Source organism: Coniophora puteana (assembly GCF_000271625.1).
Source record: "Coniophora puteana RWD-64-598 SS2 unplaced genomic scaffold CONPUscaffold_15, whole genome shotgun sequence".
NCBI classification, from domain to species: domain Eukaryota; kingdom Fungi; phylum Basidiomycota; class Agaricomycetes; order Boletales; family Coniophoraceae; genus Coniophora; species Coniophora puteana.
Genome location: NW_006913067.1, coordinates 778,312 through 794,366, shown reverse-complemented (window position 1 = coordinate 794,366; position 16,055 = coordinate 778,312). Strand labels below are relative to the sequence as shown.

The 16,055-nt window shown below is 54.4% G+C and overlaps 4 protein-coding genes across 4 annotated transcripts; 1 reads left to right on the top strand and 3 right to left on the bottom strand.

Moving 5' to 3' along the window:
* Positions 1-667: 667 nt before the first annotated feature.
* Positions 668-2,314, top strand: CONPUDRAFT_158762 (Clavaminate synthase-like protein; the record flags this gene model as incomplete). Its single annotated transcript, XM_007775784.1, has 10 exons — positions 668-731; positions 805-947; positions 1,001-1,126; positions 1,183-1,231; positions 1,289-1,400; positions 1,459-1,538; positions 1,591-1,606; positions 1,660-1,721; positions 1,795-1,898; positions 1,973-2,314. 10 exons carry the CDS (start codon positions 668-670, stop codon positions 2,312-2,314), a joined length of 1,098 nt encoding a protein of 365 aa, XP_007773974.1.
* Positions 2,315-2,503: 189 nt separating this feature from the next.
* Positions 2,504-4,355, bottom strand: CONPUDRAFT_65226 (glycoside hydrolase family 76 protein; the record flags this gene model as incomplete). The annotated part of the gene is made up of 8 exons (XM_007775583.1): positions 2,504-2,767; positions 2,840-3,013; positions 3,098-3,118; positions 3,180-3,252; positions 3,502-3,620; positions 3,683-3,754; positions 3,816-3,965; positions 4,017-4,355. 8 exons carry the CDS (start codon positions 4,353-4,355, stop codon positions 2,504-2,506), a joined length of 1,212 nt encoding a protein of 403 aa, XP_007773773.1.
* Positions 4,356-5,317: 962 nt separating this feature from the next.
* CONPUDRAFT_147030 (uncharacterized protein) lies at positions 5,318-11,239 on the bottom strand. Its single transcript, XM_007775783.1, has 20 exons — positions 10,972-11,239; positions 10,584-10,899; positions 10,436-10,521; positions 10,296-10,381; positions 10,042-10,242; positions 9,708-9,979; positions 9,332-9,631; positions 9,144-9,275; positions 8,711-9,084; positions 8,288-8,327; positions 7,884-7,969; positions 7,221-7,545; positions 7,088-7,164; positions 6,947-7,035; positions 6,769-6,897; positions 6,662-6,709; positions 6,328-6,602; positions 5,960-6,247; positions 5,773-5,904; positions 5,318-5,715 (listed from the first exon to the last, which is right to left on the bottom strand). Exons 1-20 carry the CDS (start codon positions 11,127-11,129, stop codon positions 5,392-5,394), a joined length of 3,738 nt encoding a protein of 1,245 aa, XP_007773973.1. The 5' UTR covers positions 11,130-11,239; the 3' UTR covers positions 5,318-5,391.
* Positions 11,240-13,430: 2,191 nt separating this feature from the next.
* Positions 13,431-15,604, bottom strand: CONPUDRAFT_111819 (uncharacterized protein; the record flags this gene model as incomplete). Its single annotated transcript, XM_007775782.1, has 2 exons — positions 13,431-15,012; positions 15,071-15,604. The coding sequence occupies 2 exons, from the start codon at positions 15,602-15,604 to the stop codon at positions 13,801-13,803; spliced, it is 1,746 nt and encodes a 581-aa protein (XP_007773972.1). The 3' UTR covers positions 13,431-13,800.
* Between the last annotated feature and the right edge of the window lie 451 nt (positions 15,605-16,055).

Below are 16,055 nucleotides of genomic sequence, written 5' to 3'. Positions count from 1 at the left end.
CCTTATTTCACTTACAGGGGCCGCCAGCTTTCTGTCGGAGCCTTTCACGCATTGAGGCATATATCTACCGTAATGATAACCCATGGGAGGCGCAGAACCGCTCCAGCGGGATCTCTGTAACCTGGCGTTCCTTCAGCGCTGACTGGCCGTGACCACACTCCTTGGGAGGGACGTGAGGTATTTTTGCTATCTTTCACCGTGCCCCTCAGACTCTGGATGCAATTGTGAATGTATATGCTCTGCGCCTTTCCTTTGTTGTGATCTGATGCATGGAATGGAAGCTCTACCACTCAGATTCTGCCAAGTTTGGTCGTACTTCGAGACAGACATAAGCTAGGTTTCTTATGGAACTGTCTACATCAAAATCGCCTCCTACTCAGACGAACATTTCTTTGAGTACCGCCATGGCGGACTCATCTTTGAATTGAACGATAAGGCGAAGCAGCAAAGGAAAAATGGTTCCGTCCTTCCAAGCGTTTCTGGGCATCGATCATCCTGTTCCTGCTTCTGGTCCTCAGCTTTGGGTGCCTCGACCTGCCTCGACTAGTCATGGGATACGCCTATTCTCAAGGCCTCAGGAACTCTTATAAACCCGACGTTTCCTCTATCTTGTCCTCAACCAACTCTCTCTTGCGTTGTTCAATTCACATACTCCTAGAGCTTCGACATGCCCAGCCTGTTGCTCCCTGAATGCACGCGGTACGTCGAACCGCCGACGACCAACGAGGATCGTATGTCATCTCTCGTCGAATCGACGCGTTACAAGCCAGCATTTTTCACGACGTTGACTATGATTCCTGCCAGTCGATTTCGTAAACCTCTCTATCATCGACCTCGCGAAAGCCCGTAACCGTGCTTCTCGTGACGAGGTTGTCGCGCAGCTGCGCGACGCGCTCCGGACGCAAGGCTTTATATATGCTATCAACCATGGATACACTAAATCCCAGGTATTCCACCTCATAATCATACTCAGCACACAGCCATCTGACTTAGACTTCAGCGAGATAGGATGTTCGATATCGCCAACGTATCGTTTTCCGACGTCTCGGCGGAGGAGAAACAGATCTACGTCGCGAACATTGAGAAGGTAGGATACTATCAGGGCTACAAGCCTCGCCAGTACTGGGTAAATACATAATTTACTCACACCAGAGGAGCCGTTTTGATCTCCTTTCGTCGCAGAAAGTCGGCACGGACACCGACGTGCGCGACCAAATCGAACAGTACGCAAGTAAGTATTCTCTGTATCGCCGCGAATAAAATCAGAACACGTTCTTGTGATGGATAGTCAACAAGAACGTACACAGGCGTCCTCACCCGCAGAGTCTTCGTCCGTTCCTGCCCGAGATCGACGACTTTGTCAAGCACAACCACTTCAATATCGTCCATCCTCTTCTGAGGTAAGGGTTTTTATTTTTGTCACCTAACACCCAACTAATAATACGGCGATCTCTGAAGGTTGATCGCTCTCAGCCTCGAGCTCCCGGAGGACACCCTCGTTAACAAACACAGGTTCGAGGGAATCGGCGAGAGCTGCTGTACGCCATACTCCGCCCTTCGCTAAGCCACATGCTGACTTCGGGGCTCTAGTTAGAACTCTCAAGTAGTAAGCTAGCTCAATGTGCTCGGGCTAGACTCTTCAAACTTACCTCTCCTCAGCTTCAGGCGAAGCCCAGAAGACGAGGAGAAGTCGAATGGTGTCTGGCTCAAGGGCCATACCGGTAGGATGCGCTCACGACTAGTTAATTACAAACAAAAGAGATCGCTTACGCGTTTTTTTTTTTGACATCCCAGACATCGGCTCCCTCTCCGTCTTATGGAGCCAGCCCGTGACCGCTCTCCAAATCCTCTCCGCCGAAGGTAAATGGCAATGGGTCCGCCACATCGACAACGCCGTCGTAAGCAGCCATCCCTTGATCACTACCTCCCTCAGCAGGTAAAAGCGATGATTTGATAAAACACTGCAACACAGGTCGTCAACACCGGCGACATGCTCAACTTCCTCACTGGCGGCTTTATCAAGCCCACGATTCACCGCGTCGTCCAGCCGCCAGAGGACCAGCGCGCGTACGACCGTCTCGGCTTGTTCTACTTCTCCATGCCCGAGGACGCCGTCGTCCTCAAGCCGCTCTCGGGAAGCCCCGTCCTCGAGAAAGCAGGCGCGCAGTCCGAGTTCCAGGAGGGCGAGGCGCCCACCGTGGAGGCCTGGAGGATCAGTCGCACGATCACCTATGGGCGCACGCAGCTCAAGAAGGCGGACGGGAACATCGAGACTGAGATCGTGCAGGGTGCCGTTGTGAAGCATTACAACTAAAGGTAGTCAAGAGATTCGTGTTATAGATACAGATTGGTGTACAGTCTGCCGTGGTAGTCCGCTGTACGTTAGCGCTTACAACAAATGTACAAAGTTGCCCTGGCTTTGAGACACATGCCGGGGCTGAAATGTCATCGATATGCTCAGCAAGATCCATACTAAGAGCCGCATGGTGAGTTCCCTCAACAGTTAGACGGCCTGCATCATACACACCTGCGCATCAGCAAGAATCCCCTCCAAACCACTCGCAGATGCCTCGGGCTGGAAAACCGAGCCTCCCTGGTTGGGTGCATACCAAACCGAACCAATGTCGTACTGAGCGTTCATCGCGTTTTGAAGGATAGCATCATACTGCGCCGTAATGAACTGCGCATACTTCGCGGTGCGCGACGAGTCATTCGCGTACGTGAGGTAGTACGACAAGTGCTTCATCCACAGACCCTTGAACAGTTGCTATGGAAAGGAAGGTCAGCTTCTACAAAGTGAGGCATCGCACACAGGCGAATGATAGAGGTCACCACATACGGAATTATGACTGCACTCAGTGCTACCACCGACGGCGTCGTCGCAGGCCTCCTTGAGGATCCCGTCGTCTGTAAGACTCATAATTGTCGCGTCCAAACTCGTCTCTGCGACATCAAGAAGCGTCGCGTTCCCAGTAGCTTTGTATAGCGCTCCGAGGCCCGAGGCAACCACAGCCTATTTTGTTCCGAGGAAAGAAGCGCATGTTAGCTCCCGGGGCCTTCCTCGAGACAAGAGATAAGGTGGGGACGTCTTTCTCACCTGATTATAGGTCCACGCTGTCTATTGTAATAACGGATCGTGAGCATAACCACCAGGATCGAGATGCACAGAAAGGGCTCACTTGACCGTTGTTGGTGCAATTATCACTCAAGCCATCGTTGTAGAGCAGCTGCGCGTTCTGCATCCCCGAGTTGCTCACTGCAAAAACAAATTAACGTTGAGAACCGTATCATATCACATCCGGAAAAGAAGCATACGCCACGTCCATTCCTACGAGCCGGCTAGAGGTGAGATAAGCACGCTGCGAACCAGCGAAGAAGCGCACCTTCTGGGCGTTATCAAGATAAGTCTGATTGTTTGTCCTAAGATAACCCTCGGCGGAAGTAAGCAAGTATAGCTCGTTCGTGATGGCATTCTTATAGGTCTTGGCCGACGACCACCACACTAGCCAGAAATATTCAGCACGGGAATGGACGAGACTCATTTGGCGGCGCCTACCTCCGCCCCCGCAGTAGTCATCCCACTGTTCAGACACGAGGTCATAAATAGTGCTCGCAGCGTTCTACCGCACGCGTAGTCAGCTCAGTCCTTATAAGAACTGCAATGTAACTATGTGAAACGCACGAGGTAAGGCGTATTGTCTTGGCCATGGCCAGACTCGTAGTCAGCCATTCTCCAGAGTGACAAGATTGCCCACTTATCGAGTTAAAAGGATCGGTCAGCTCATTCCAGGAAGCCCACTCTCTAAGAAACCCACCTGTGCATCATCATAGCTGCCACCAAGCAGCTCTGTCCAGTTCGTAGACGCATCCAAGGCATTCTTCCCGAGGTATCCAAGCGAGGAAATATTAGCGTACGCATCGCTGTTCGCCGCAAGCTGATAGTTCTCGATGTCCTCCCAGGTGTTCTGCACCACAGTCAACCAAATCGCCATCAACCAAGCATAGGCACCACGCACGCAGTCCACCCAGAAGTCCCCATCCATAAACTGGCCAGTCGTATAGTTCAGCCAATTCGTGAGAAGGCGATCGACCACGCTCTGAAACAGCCACGCGTCAACAAACGGGGAGCCGAACAGTCTCACCTTTACGAACTCACATTTGCCTCCGTCAACGCGTTCTGGCACTCGGAGCGAGCCACCAACGACGGCCCGGGAAGAGCGTATACACCCGGGAGAGCCCAGAGAGCTACAGCAGCAGCAGCAGCAGCAGCAGCCCAAAAGCGCGAGGAGGAGTACATGATGATGACGATCGCAGAACACGCCGCAAAGACCAGTGACGTCTAATTTTCGCCCCATGGGCGGCGGTTGCGTGTATTTATACACCCCCGCGAACTCAAGGACGCCGTTCACCTCACCTCGCCCATGATCTCTCCGCGATTATGGACGAGAAATGACGAAATCTAAGCTCGACGGCGTGGAGGCAGCGGACCGTGACCAAACCACGAGCCCCAGGAGCACAGCACCGTGCCACAGTCTGTCAGGCGTGCCTTGTTAAGCCTGCGACCATCGATGAGACACAATGACAAAATCGAGGAAATCGTTCCTGGCCATGCAAGCTCTGGACGAGATCAGGGGACACGCAGGGGGCGTTGTGGGACGAAGGGAGCGTTATGGGCTGTTGTGGGAGGCTAGAAGTCCCAGAGGCTGGCACACGTGAAGTGCACGTTCAGTCAGCTGAGCGGCAGGGATATTGATAGCTGACAGGTTAGCGCCCTGGGTGGTATGCTGCTCGGGCGAAGGAGTGGATCATCAGGCAAGGTGTCCCAGGACAAGCATATGGTGAGCAATAGACCAGACGGCGTCCGAAGAGCGATTCATTGTCTCATTTCATTTTGCGTAGATCCGGATTCGTCGAGTCGAAGAAGGCCTCGTCGTGAGAATCATCACCTCAGGGGCATAATCACAGCTAATGTTGTCTCCACCTTAGACCGAGTTTTTGGCGTATGATAGATGTCCTCGCTCTATGGGGGCGTTGAGGCTTTGAAGGCGGGCACTGTTGTCGTCATAAGCATCGAAAGGGCGAGCAAAGGGGAGCAGGGGAGCAAGCACAAACAAGAAGGCGTCGAAGAAGGTTTAGTCCCGGTGACGGCGCTACTGACCCGCAAAATACCCCCGTGGCCCGATCGGCCCGCTGTTGCCCCTGACACCAGCAACTTGCCCAAGCAGAATTCGCGAACAGCATTATCAAGTGGTAAGGTATACGCGTACGATAAATACATGGGTATCAGTATGATAGTATAGTAAAGCAGCTTCTGCGTGTCAATTCATATACCAATCTTAGTCCCCCCAAATCAATGCATCATACATCCAGCAGCACACAGGCACTCAGACCCTACCGCAGACTCGGCATCTCAATCGTCTCAATATGCAACGCATCCAGCTTCTCCAGATCCTGCATCCCCTTCGCGCTCGTCGCAAGGTTATTCATTACCCGCTGCTGCTCCCTCCGCCTCTGGTACCGCCTGCGCAGATACAGCCCAGGCCACAGTATGCGCCTGTACAGCGGATCGCCCTCCTCGTGGAACGGGCTGAACTGCTGGAACGCGACGATGAGCCACATCGTCATCGTCGTGAGGATGACCGTCGCGATGATGTAGTTTCGGAGCGACTCGTGACTGCCATCGTTGATCTCGACTACGTTCATCCCGAATACAGTCTGTCCAGAAGTGAGCATACCCGGTGCGCGGTCGAGATCAATCTGGGGCATGCTTACCGCCGTAAAGTTCGCAGGGAGGAAAATCATCGTCAGATACGAGATCTGCTTCATCGCCGCCGAGTCGCGCACAGTGGCCTCCGTCAACCTGCGCATGTCCTTACTATCCTCGATATTGACCGTCGCGAATGCCTAACCAACCAACGTAAGCGAACCAGACCAACCAAAGAGCGAGGGTAAAGCCCACCAGCTCCATAACGTTCTTCAGCCGACTGCTCTGCATCGCCCGCCGCCCCTCCAGCCTCTCGATCTCCGAAAGAAGGTTATTGCACTCCTTCTCCAGAAGCTCCCTCGAGAGCTTGAGCTTGTCCTCGTCGGGGCATATCTTCGCCAGCCCCGGATGCTCCGTCTTGCGCACAAAATTGACCGACTTGCTAAAATCGCTCAGGAGCGACGTGTAGTGCAGCAGGTGCGCTTGGATAACGTGCAGCTCGCGCGTCAGGTGGATGTCGTTCGTCGTCAGCACGCGTGATTCCTAGAAACAAAAACAAAAGATACGCAAGTCCGTTAGACACTGCTTTACACGACATCACAGCGAGCAAAATGGGCGCTCACCAGCCAGTTCACGTGCCTATACAGTATCTCAAACGCCTCGTCCCATGCGTAGACAGCGTACCACAAGATCGCGAGGAGCATAAACGTCGGGTCGTCCGTCTTCTCGAAGATCTTGCGCCAGTACACGCTCTGCCCGGCCTTGTAGAAGAGCATGTGGAGCCGCTTGGCGGACACGCGCTGCCACTTGTGCCCTGGGTGGTACGATATGATCGTGCTTGAGCCGGGTGTGCGGACCATGTGCAGTGCGAGGAGGTCGAGGAGGAGGATGTCGTCGGCTATGGATAATATACTCCCGTGATTAGCTCAGCTTCTTATGCTTGTATGACAAACGTACTGGATCGGAGGGTGAGGGAGGCTTGGGTATCGATGACTTGCTGTTCGTCTGAAATGTCAAGGTCATCAGCAATGCGTACTAGCAATAAAAAGTCGACCTGTGCGTACCATACACAGACACCATCTTCGAGGCCAACGCCCGTGCGGGAGCGTTGTCGTCTGGCTCAGACGTCGGCGATGGAGGAACAGTCATGGGATTGTGCATTGCTCGAATGAAGGGCAATGTAATCGTAATATCTACGAGGGTGTCAGTAGAATAGCAATATTAGAAAACGGCGGTGCTTACGATCTCCTTGCCCCGTGTCCACCCCCTCCTGATATCGTGATGGTATCCAGTTGGCGGACGAAGTGAAGAAGAAAGGCTCAATAACGAATCTATCACGCACGTTCAGACCGTACATTCGAAGGCACACTACAAAACACGTACTTTGTCCCGAGCATCTTCAGCACCGGCGGCGACATATCCTCCACAAACAACGCACGCACACGCACATCCGACGGACGCTAAGTGTCCCTTTGCATCAGCCCTACGCACGACGTAGCGTAGAACAGACACTCACCTCCTCCTGCACAACCTTCCAAAACCGCTCTTCATCCTGACCCACGTTCACATTATACGACTCAACACCCGCGAACTTGCCCCCCTTCAACACATCGACGTTGTACACCGAGCACGTCGCGTCCGGGTCCTTGTGCGACAAATTCGAGAACATCTTGCTCCGCTTCACCTGCTCCGGCGTCCAGTTGCCGAACAAGCTCTGCGGGTAGCCCTTCCAGGGGTTCACCGGGTCGGGCGGGGGACCCTCCACCTCGGGTGTCATGGCACTGATGTCGGCGTTGAAGTCCATCCATGGCCAGGGGCCGGACGGTGCGGCGTGTCGGTATCTGGGGTGGGAGAAGAAGCAGAAGTCGAGAAGGAAGGAGATGGATGTCAGTCTCTATCTTTAGAATGAGCAATGAAATGTGGGCACATGCCGTGGGGCAGGTATCCGCGGGGGCAGGCCCAGATGATTGCTCGACGTCGGCGTCCGCGCCTGGACATCCGGAGGAAGGATCGAGAGCGCATTGGAAAACCTAACACCGGGGCGGTTATGGCTCGTCATGGTGTCGACGGGGAGGGGGATAATGGGGGAAACAGACTGGTATTGGTGCATCCTGTGCAAGGGCTCCCTCGCTCTTCTATATGACTCTGGCGGGGGCGCTTGAAGGTAGAGCGCTCGTACCGTAGGACCGGAGTCAACAAGCCATCATCAGCTCGGGACATCATCGTCCCGCTTGTGACGGGCGGAGGCGGAGGCTTTCCACTAACCTTTTGGACCCTTCATTTACACTTGATTAAGTCGGCAATCGTCTTTTCATTGTGGTCCCCCGTCAACACCTTGCAACGACAACCATTAGAAAGGCTTCGAGGCGATATTCCGTAGGCCACATCATGGGGTTTCTACAGCAAGCTTTAGTTGAGCACGAGGAGATACACTGGGTCTACCGTGACAGATGATACGGCAAGACCTAGGTGTCCGATAGGCGCAGGCGACTGCAGTGCTCTTTTGGCTTTTCTGTGGAGATTTCTGACGCACAGCCTTCCGAGCATCGCGCTGTTGAGATGGCAATCAACCTTGCAACTAACCTCGCTTGCGGAAGTCAATAAGCTTGAAGCAGCCCCTGTACTAGCGGATCATTGATCATCTTGCATTGTAGACTTCTATCAGAAATACTTATACCCCACTGTACCATGTTGATGGCGCAGCACCCGAAAACGATGCAAAGTACTCGAGTTAGATCAAAAACAACGATAACAAAAATCTACTCTAACAACAGCAGGCGCAGTAAGTAAGTATATGTAGCTACATGTAGATAGTAGGTTTCCAGGTCTAGCTAGTGTTGTAGTCAATGCATAGATGATGTGTCCCGAGTAAATTTCTAGATGAAAAGAAGAAGAAAATGCCAAACATCTCCCATTCAGACCGTCCGTCATCAATGTCAACACTCACACCAAAGAACAAAGTGAAACCATCGTCAATCTCACCCTCGCACTCACCCCCTCGTTTACTCCCGTTTTTCATCACGTAAATGGTCGTTCCACACGTCCTCAATATCACCATTCTCATCCAGCGTCTCATCCCCGTAATCATCCTCCTCGTCCAGCCTCCCTTCCAGATCATGGCCCTTGCCTTCCATATCCTCCTCGCGCCTCTGCGTCCGCATATCCAGGCTGCGCTTCGTATGCCTATACACAAAGTACCCCGGCCACGCGATACGCCGCCAGAACCGATCGCCCTCCGTCGCGTGCAGTGGGCTGTATTTCTGGAGCGCGACGACCACCCAGATGGTGATGAGCGTCATGATCACCGCCGCCTCCGCGTAGTGCGCGAGCGACTCGAGCGAGCCCTCGTTGATCTCCTTGACGTTCATGCCAAAGACCGCCTATATTTAAAATGTGTAAGTTATTGGCGTTGGACACTGCGTGCGCCGGAGGAACGCACCGCAACGAAGCTCGCAGGAAGGAAGATCATCGTGAGGTATGATATCTGCTTCATCGCCGCCGAGTCGCGCACAGTCGCCTCGGTCAGCCGCCGCATGCGTTTACTGTCTTCAATATTGACAGTAGCAAATGCCTTGTTGTCGTATCATTTGTCAGCACCCACTCCTCGAATCCAAGTATAGTTCTCACCAGATCCATCACATTCTTCAGCCGCCTGTTCTGCGTCTCCCTCAGCGCCTCCAGACGCTCGATCTCCATCATCAGATTCGCGCACTCCCGCTCCATCAGCGTCTTCTTCTTCCCCGTCGTGCTCGGCAGAAGCCCCGCGCCCTCGGGATCGTTCACGAGGCCCGGGTGCGGCGTGTTCTCGATGAACTGCACGGACAGCCGGAAGTCCGACAGCAGCGACGAGTAGTGCAGCAGGTGCGCGTTGATCGCGTGCAGCTCGCGCGTCAGGTTAAAGTCGTTCGTCGTGATCACCTCTGTCTCCTACAGTGCAGTGCATCACAGCGGTCAGCATTCTTCAGCCTACAAGCAAGTAGAAAGAAACAAAGCGACCACGCACCAGCCACGTAATATGCGCATACAGCACCTCGAGCGCCTCGTCCCACGCGTACGCCGCGTACCACATCATCGCCAGGAAGCAGAACGTCGGGTCGTTCGACTTCTCAAAGATCTTGTTCCAGTACACGCTCTCGCCCGCCTTCTGGAACACGTCCTGCAGGTGCCGCGCGGACGTCCGCCCGCCCTTGTTCGGGTGGTACGACACGACCGTGCACGAGTCCATCGTGCGCACCATGTGTAGCGCGAGCAGGTCTTGCAGCAGCACACGCCCGGCTGGAGCAATAGGTTAGCTGTGTGGTCCCCGCGCAGAAGGCGGAGGGCAGGGGAAGACGTACTGGATCGAAGGGTCAGCGGGGCGAGAGTGTCGATGTCGTAGGTCTCCTTCTCCTCCTGCTGGCCCTGGCCCTTCTTTTTCTTCCATGGCTTGCTCTTCGGCATACAACTCTCGTCCAAAGGCACTCTCGCTAGTTGTTCTTGCGTGAGCTTTACAGCAGGGTCAATGACAGCGCGAAGGAAAGGGAGCGTCACAGTGATGTCTGCGTAATCCACGCGTCAGCCCATGCAGGATCAAGTCGGCACCCATACTTACGGTCTCCGCTCTCTTGAACGTCCTCTTGGTATCTCGAGGGTATCCAGTTTGTTGATGAAGAGAAGAAAAAAGGCTCGATGTTATAGCTGCGCACATAGTTGTCAGATAAAGGCTATCAGCGGAGTTTGTCAATCGCTCACTTTGTACCCAACATCTTCAATACCGGCAATGTCATGTTGTGAATGAACAGCGCGCGGACCCTGACGTCCTCGTCCCTCTGTTCCATCTCGCAATTCAGCCTCGCACCCTCCGGGTCTAAATATCAAGTTTGGGAACAGACGATCTCACCTCATGCGACAGCTTATGCCAAAACTCATCATAGTTCTTCTCCACCGTAATCGGATCCGGGTCGTACTCCTTGAACATCCCGTCCCGCTGCACATCAACCTTGAACACCGCGCACTTGCCCTCCGCGGGCAGATTCGTGAGCATCTTGCTGCGCGCCACCTGCGTCGCCTTCCAGTTGCCGAACAGGCTCTGCGGGTAGCCGTTCCACTCGGGGTGGTCCGGGAAGTCCGCGACGTTCTCCATCGACACGGGCGCGTCGCGGTACGAACCGAACTCCATCCACGGCCAGGGCGCAGACGGGGCGGCGTGTCGGTATCTGTATGAATGCGCGCGCCCGTGCTTAGCGCTGTGGTACGGGGAAAGATGATCACCGCATGGATGGGCTCACCGTGGTGCGGGGATTCTCGTGCGCAGGGATCTTCTCTCGGATGGTGTGGGCGATGCCGTCGGCCGCGTCGCAGTGGAAAGTCCACCTTCAGCGAGAGCGCGGATAGCCGGCCGCCCTTTGCGCTCGGGGCGCCTGCGGGGGTCGCTGCGTGTAGTCATTGTACAGTTCGTAAATGTCGTAGAATGTCCCAATAATGGCCCAGGTGTCGTCGGAGGGACCACGGAGAGAGTGGAGGACTAGGAATACACCACGCAAGGGCGGGCGAGAGGAAAAGAAAGAGGGCAGCGCTGGGCAGCGCTCGTCGGAGGCATATATACGCCGTGAGCTGAACAAGGGGTGAATGTGCTAACTCGGCATGGATGAGCAGATGGAGATCTGATCATATGCATCTCGGTTACCGTCGTCCCGTCGTCAGCTCAGGTACAAACATGAGGCCAAAGATTAACCAGAGCGCCCGGCCCATCTGTCCATCTTCTTCACGTTCTCACCTCACCACTCCTTGCCAAGTATCAACAGCTTGCACCCAGCTGACCAGCCTAAAGTCAGGGTCAAAAGCCCCGGAAGCAAAAATGCAATGTCCCAACAGTGCACTCGGAACAGAAATATTCGTCCCATACTGCGACCGCGGCGCTCACCTTGATCTGTTCATGTCATCAAGCCAATCAGAGAAGTTGATGTCTTGGCCACCCGTTCGCCTTGGCCCAAGCCTCGAATGCGAAACCGGCGATGGTCCTGGGTGTCTGAGTGATCCCGTCCCAGCGAGCTTTCCCACCGCGTGCACTCTCGTCCATCGTCGGTGTCCTATAGCCATCCAGGTTAAAAATGTGATCCTCCTTCCAACACGGAGCTCTCAAGGCCCCGACCCTCGCTCGGCTAAGGCACATGCACTAGCTGTGACAGGTTGGGCACGCTTTTTTTGAAGAACAGATCCTGAAGTTTCCGCGAGGGCTCGAGCGACTTCCGTTGCTGCGAAGGTTGCTTCTTACCTGCTTCCGCTGCACGGTAGCTTGTGGCATTAATAAGCTGGTCGTCAATCTTGGGGTTCTGGCTTGTTCCGATAGACGCTGACAGTTGCTGCCATGAACGAGCAATATCAAACAGCTTTCTCACCAATATTTCCTCATCGACATCACGCTTCTTCACTCAAGATTAGACGCCAGCCACTATCATTAGCCCACAGCTATTTCTAGCTGTTCTTTTCAAGGCGCTTGAGAGATAACCATCCGCCTATGGTCGAAACCGGTCATGCGTCATGCTCCAGACAAGCACGAGCCACTGCCGGCTGATGCGCAATGTCGCAGGAGTTGGTCAGACCGCCGACTTCCTCGGCCATGCGGCAAGACGCGTGCATTTCGGTGGAGTACAACTTTAGACCAGTTGAAGCAATTTTAGATCGCCTTTGATCAGCACTTGGTGCTCTCGCCCAAAATTTGTAGTTGAGAAGGCCCCTGGGCTTGTGCTTGTAATTCTCAGAAGATTCTCAGAAGACATCGTCTCACATATGATCACAAGTGACGATACACATGCTACCTAATATCTAACAAGAAGCCGTACTGAACCGTCCGAGCTCTTCCCGCAATCTTCCCGAATACCGGCCATCCTCCCGTATTCCGCCGAGCAAGCACGCAGCGTCAAACTCGTGGCCGAGCTCGCACCGAGTCCAAAAGCTCATTATATTAGCCCATATGATGAGAAGACGAGAAGTAGCGCCGAAAAAGTCACATAAGGACGACCAGCAAATAGTATCCCACTCGCTTGGAACCACCCTAGGCCTGTGGACATGCATGCGGATATTTAGAACCTCCCGTTTACCAGCCTTACATCAGCCGCAGGCTCAAAGTCCGCTTCCCAGAGTATCAGCCAATGATACACGAAACTCCCCCCACTATCAGTTTCGTGCTGGCGCAAGGAGCAGAATGCACTGGGATGGAAAGGAAAAGAAAAAAGAAAAAGAAAAAAATGTCTACATACGTAGTTTGGGTGCAAATGCGCCTGTCTCACTGATATCAGTATAAGTATATCAAGTGGAGCAAAGAGTCTTCAGAAGAATTATGAAGCTTTGAAGGGTGTGGACGTGCAACTCAAGAGACGCCCATCAAATAAACCCCCGAATCGGAACCAGGGGCACCGCTAAGCGCCAGCAAAAGCAGCAGAATACACGACGCAGACACTAGGCTCACGTTCCCAAAAAATCACACACAAGCCTCATGTTAGAAATCTAACGTTCCGGCATAATGCTGTCCCCAACCGCCGGGTCGAAACCCTCAGTGTGCCCACCGAGCGAAGCGAACAAGCATCCACTGGCACGCATCCATGCGTGGTCGTCCTCCACAAAGGTCGGACGACCGCACTGACCGTCCTTCGATGTCTCGACGCTCCCTCATCTCATCTCATCTCGGCCTACAGCCCAAGCAGACGCAGATCAGCAGTGAAAGTCAAGAAATCCATAATTAAGTCTATGTGGGTATCGTTAAGAACACAGCCGTACAGAGCGTGAAAGCTGCTCATCGCGCCACCATCCTCGCCTTACCCGTTTCCACTTCTTCATCTGTCCCAAGAGTGAACAGTTGGTGTGCATGCAATCCCCCTCCCAGCTTCGTAAGCGCCATGAAGTCGCTATGTAATCTCCCGTGCGACCCTTGATGACGGTATAAAAGTAGCCCCCGATTCCTGACATGCAACACGCGCGACTTGGCGCGCAGACATTCTGACGCCGAACAGGCACCGGAGATGAATAAAATGCAAAGGTGCAGCTGCTGACGGCCTGACGTGCTTGCTTGCTTGCTATCCCAGTGGTATACCTGGGTATCTCCCCTTTCCCCCCTCCCTCTAGTACAACACCGCCATCTCCGCGCTCACAACCGCCAGACCCGCAATAGTCATCACAAGCAGCGGAAACAAATTCCACACCGCAAACCTCCGCTGCGTAAACTTGATCCCCTTCTGCCCCAAAATCCCGCGCCACAACAACCCCGCCAGACTCGCCGAGAACGTAAAACTGACCGCACCAATATTGCTCGCGACCGCAAGCGCAATCGCCGCGCCCCGAAACACACTCGGCTCGAGCTCCGCCGCGCGCACGATCTCCGTGAGCAGAATTGTCGCCCCGATGTTCGTCCCCGCGAAATTGCACAGCAGCACGCCGAGCACGCCCACGAGCCACACGACCGCGTACATCTCCCGCTCGGACGCGATGACGAGCCAGCGCGCAAAGATCTCGATCCAGCCCTGGTGCGCGAGCGCCTCGATGAGGATGAACTGCGAGAACGCGAATGGCACGAGCGCGAACGGCAGCCGCGGCAGCGCGGTGAAGAACGTCGGGAAGTGGTACAGCCCGCGCCCGTACCACGCGTCGAGCCGGGCGCTCGTCCGGGCGAGGAGAGTTTGGGGCTCGTCGGCGGCGGCGGTCTTTTCGGAGGTGCGGGCGGGGGAAGGTGAGGTGGAACGGGGGGCGCCCTTCTCGTTAACGAGTGTGCGGGTTCTGGAAGCATCTCCGAGGGTATCGGTAGGCGAGCGGTCGCTGGGCGCTTTCTCGGATGCTTGTTCATCGTTGGCTACGGAGATAGGTGGCTTTTCCACGGATGGCGGCTGCGACGTGCGCCGACTCTCGGCGTCCTTGGCATCATCGTTATTGGTATCGTGCACCAGAGCCGCCTTCGTGTCGACCGGCTGCAGTCCACGCCCAAGCATGGGCTTGCCCGTCTGGCCACGGTAGAAATCCCAGCAGATATCCCATACAAACTTGGCCACCGCAAACGGCAGACTGATTTCCCAAACATCCACCCCGAAGAAGCTTGTGAGAATGCAGATAATCAGGGCCGACCCTAGCAGCACGCTTCCAACGACGGCGCTGACGGGATCAATGAGCGCAGCACGGACGTTGAGCATTTCCTTGTGCGGCAGTGTGCGTGGGAGGTACTTCTTGTCGTGAAACTGTGCTGCGAGGGCAAGGAAGCAGAGGAAGTTGCAGGCGAGGAAGGGAAGGATGGTGTAAGCCGTGAAAGCAGCATTGTTGAGATTGAATCCTTCGCAAATGACCACCTGCAAACCCGATATCATGTTCCACTCCCAACACCACCCAGGAACAGCGACTACTCACATTCGTGGGGTTCCCGACAAACAGCACCATACTCGCCGTATTCGCAGCGGCAAACTCTGACATTAACCATGCATCCGGGTTAAGATTGGCGGCCTGGGTGAAGTAAACCAAGAAGACTGTTCCTGACAGGATGACGGGATCGTTTCCGAGACAGATGCTGAGGAATGTCAACATGAGGTAGAAGTACAAGTAGAGCCTCCATCCGTTGTCACCTCCTTTATTGCTGACCCAGAAGGCGGCGGACTGGAGAATGCCAGTGATGTCGAGGGTGATGGCCATGTACGCCAGGGAGAAGAAGAGGATGAGGATGTTGTAGGGCTTGACGCCGTCCGAGCCGACAATGCCGGTGCGGATGACATACGGGTCAATGCACTGTGCAGCCCAGAGGATGGCGATGGCGAGTATGGGGGCGGTGGTGAGGTTTATGGGTATGCGCCATCTGGTTCGGGGTAGTGGGATATATGCGGGTTGGATTACGAAGATGATGGAGAGGATGAACAAGACGAGTGTTGCGATGGCATAACCGGAGACCATTGGATGGGCGTGAGGGGTCGTTAGGAAAACAAGTGTTGTCGTTCGTGGCCAGCTGGACTCGGCGAGGTGGAAGTGTTGGGGTGGGGTGGTTCATCGAACGTTGGAATATATGAGTGCCAACACAGCCCTACCCTTTTCGGCGCGGTTTCCGGTGGAAATCTTGGCGGAAGGTCACCGTGCTCGAGGAGTTCATACAGCTTCCACTCTCATTAAACGTTAATCTCTCTGATAGCCATCGATGAGTCCACAAAGACCATCATAGCGACCTATCCCATACGCTGGATCCAACGTTTGTCCATGGTTTCATCTCACTTATCGCTCAGAAGACTCGCGCTCCACTCTGACCGTCCAAACGTACCCAACGCCGTTCTCGTGGGAGGCCGTAGGCAACCTAAAAAAAGTACGCAGCTGTCATCTTTTAGCGCCCATCTCACTGGAATGAATTACACGA